The 2,052-nt window shown below is 32.7% G+C and overlaps 1 protein-coding gene across 1 annotated transcript; it reads left to right on the forward strand.

Annotated features, from left to right (window-relative positions):
• Nucleotides 1-171: 171 nt before the first annotated feature.
• LOC102588144 (metalloendoproteinase 3-MMP-like) lies at nucleotides 172-1,281 on the forward strand. Its single transcript, XM_006367890.1, has one exon. The coding sequence runs from the start codon at nucleotides 172-174 to the stop codon at nucleotides 1,279-1,281; it is 1,110 nt and encodes a 369-aa protein (XP_006367952.1).
• The last annotated feature ends 771 nt before the right edge of the window (nucleotides 1,282-2,052 follow it).

Here is a 2,052-nt window from a genome sequence, read left to right on the forward strand (position 1 = left end):
AAAAAACAATTTCTTGACGATGACCTTCACCTTCTCATTGTCTCATTTCCATGCCGGCATTTCTTGTTTTCTACAACAACAAAAAGATAAAAATTTATAGATATATGTAACGAAAAGCTTCGAATCTAGTCCATCAACAAAATTAGTTCCTACTCATTTTGCAAACTCGAAATGAGAATTTTTTTATTCTCCCTCGTTAATATTGTTGCTTTAATAATCGTTGCTTCATCTGCCCCTGTTTCTGCTCATTCTTCCCCTGTTTCTGCTCATTTTTACAATAACGTTTCAACAATTCCTCGTTCTTTAATTCCTAGTAATTCTACCTGGAACCATTTCAACAAGTACTTGGGTTGCCGCGTTGGCCAAAAAATCAAAGGATTAGCTAAAATCAAACAGTATTTTCAACATTTTGGGTATATTGATAATTCTTTGAGCAATGATTTTACAGATGAATTTGATCAACTTCTTTTTTCAGCTCTCAAGACTTATCAATTGAACTTTAATCTTAACATCACCGGAGAATTCGACATCCCCACTCTTCAACATATGGTAAAGCCAAGATGTGGAAATCCAGATATAGTAAATGGCACTACTCATATGAACTCCGGCAAAACTCCAACGGATCATACGGTGGCTCATTTCTCATTTTTCGAAGGCCAACCACGTTGGCCTTCGAGTAAGAGTAAATTAAAGTATGCATTTCTACCGGAGAATCAGTTGACGGATTCTGTTAAGGTGGCTTTTAGGAGGGCATTTGATAAATGGTCGAAAGTAACTCCGTTAACTTTCAAAGAGATGGATTCTTATAGATTGGCGGATATTCGGATCGGGTTTTTTGTCAGAGACCATGGTAATGGTAACCCGTTTGATGGACCCATGAAGATTTTGGCACACACGTTTGCACCTCCAACAGGGTTTTTCCACTTAGACGGCGAGGAGAATTGGGTGGTTGACGGCGAGTATTTGAAAGAAGGGATGGTGGATCTTGAATCAGTTGCGGTTCATGAAATCAGGCATTTATTGGGTTTGGATCATTCGTTCGAAAAAGAAGCAATTATGTTTCCAACACTTGAGGATGGAACGAGGAAAGTGGAGTTGTCAAGAGATGATATTGAAGGGGTACAAATGTTATACGGATCAAACCCAAATTATAATGGGTCAAGTACTATTTACACACACCGTCAAGATAATGATATTAGTGGATACTCCACTTTTGGTTCATTGTGCCCACATTGGATTATTGGATTTTTCTTAGCATTGTTGCTTTCGATTTCTATTTAGTTAGTATGTATTATTATTTTAATTGTATGATTTGATTATTTTGAAATATTTTGTGGAGACACCTAATTTTTTTGAAAATTGGTGATTTCGAAATTTTGATCCTCGGTTGATCCATCCACAAGTTTTGGCTATGTAGCATGTAGGTTCAAAAGTTCAAGATCACCCACCTTCAAGGTTATTTTGTACGATTATGTTTAGCTTAGTGGACTTTGAATCAATGTCTAATTAAGAGAGCGGATATACAAATGTATGGTTTGCAATTTAATTTGAATAAAATTTCCATGAGTTTAGGCTGATCGAACCATAAGAACTTGCTTCCTATTATAACTTTTTAATATAGGAAAGAGGAGAAGCTTTTGGTCTTTGAATATTGTTGACACCCAATTTTGATCCTCCACAATATAGATTAATCATCGAGCTTCTTTAATTTCAAACGATTTGAAATAATTAGCTTTATAAATTAAAAAAAAAATTCAAGTTATTTTAAAATTATTTTGTCATTTTTAAATTTTAAATAATATATATGTTTTTGTATAATTATGTATATAATTAGTACCTTTTATGAATATTCAAAAATTGTCTTAAAAGAATTTTTTTAATTAAGCATTTTGTTAATTATGTTAGTTTAGTAATAGGTATATTTTTGAGTTAATTAGTTTATAATTAAGTTAATTAGTTTATATTAATTTTCATGTTTAATTTTTAGCCGAATCACCAATTAAACTCAAATTGGCTAAATTCTTAATTTCAATTGACTACAATTTCCAACAC

The sequence above is a fragment of the Solanum tuberosum genome, unplaced genomic scaffold (assembly GCF_000226075.1).
Source record: "Solanum tuberosum cultivar DM 1-3 516 R44 unplaced genomic scaffold, SolTub_3.0 scf01143, whole genome shotgun sequence".
Lineage (NCBI taxonomy): Eukaryota > Viridiplantae > Streptophyta > Magnoliopsida > Solanales > Solanaceae > Solanum > Solanum tuberosum.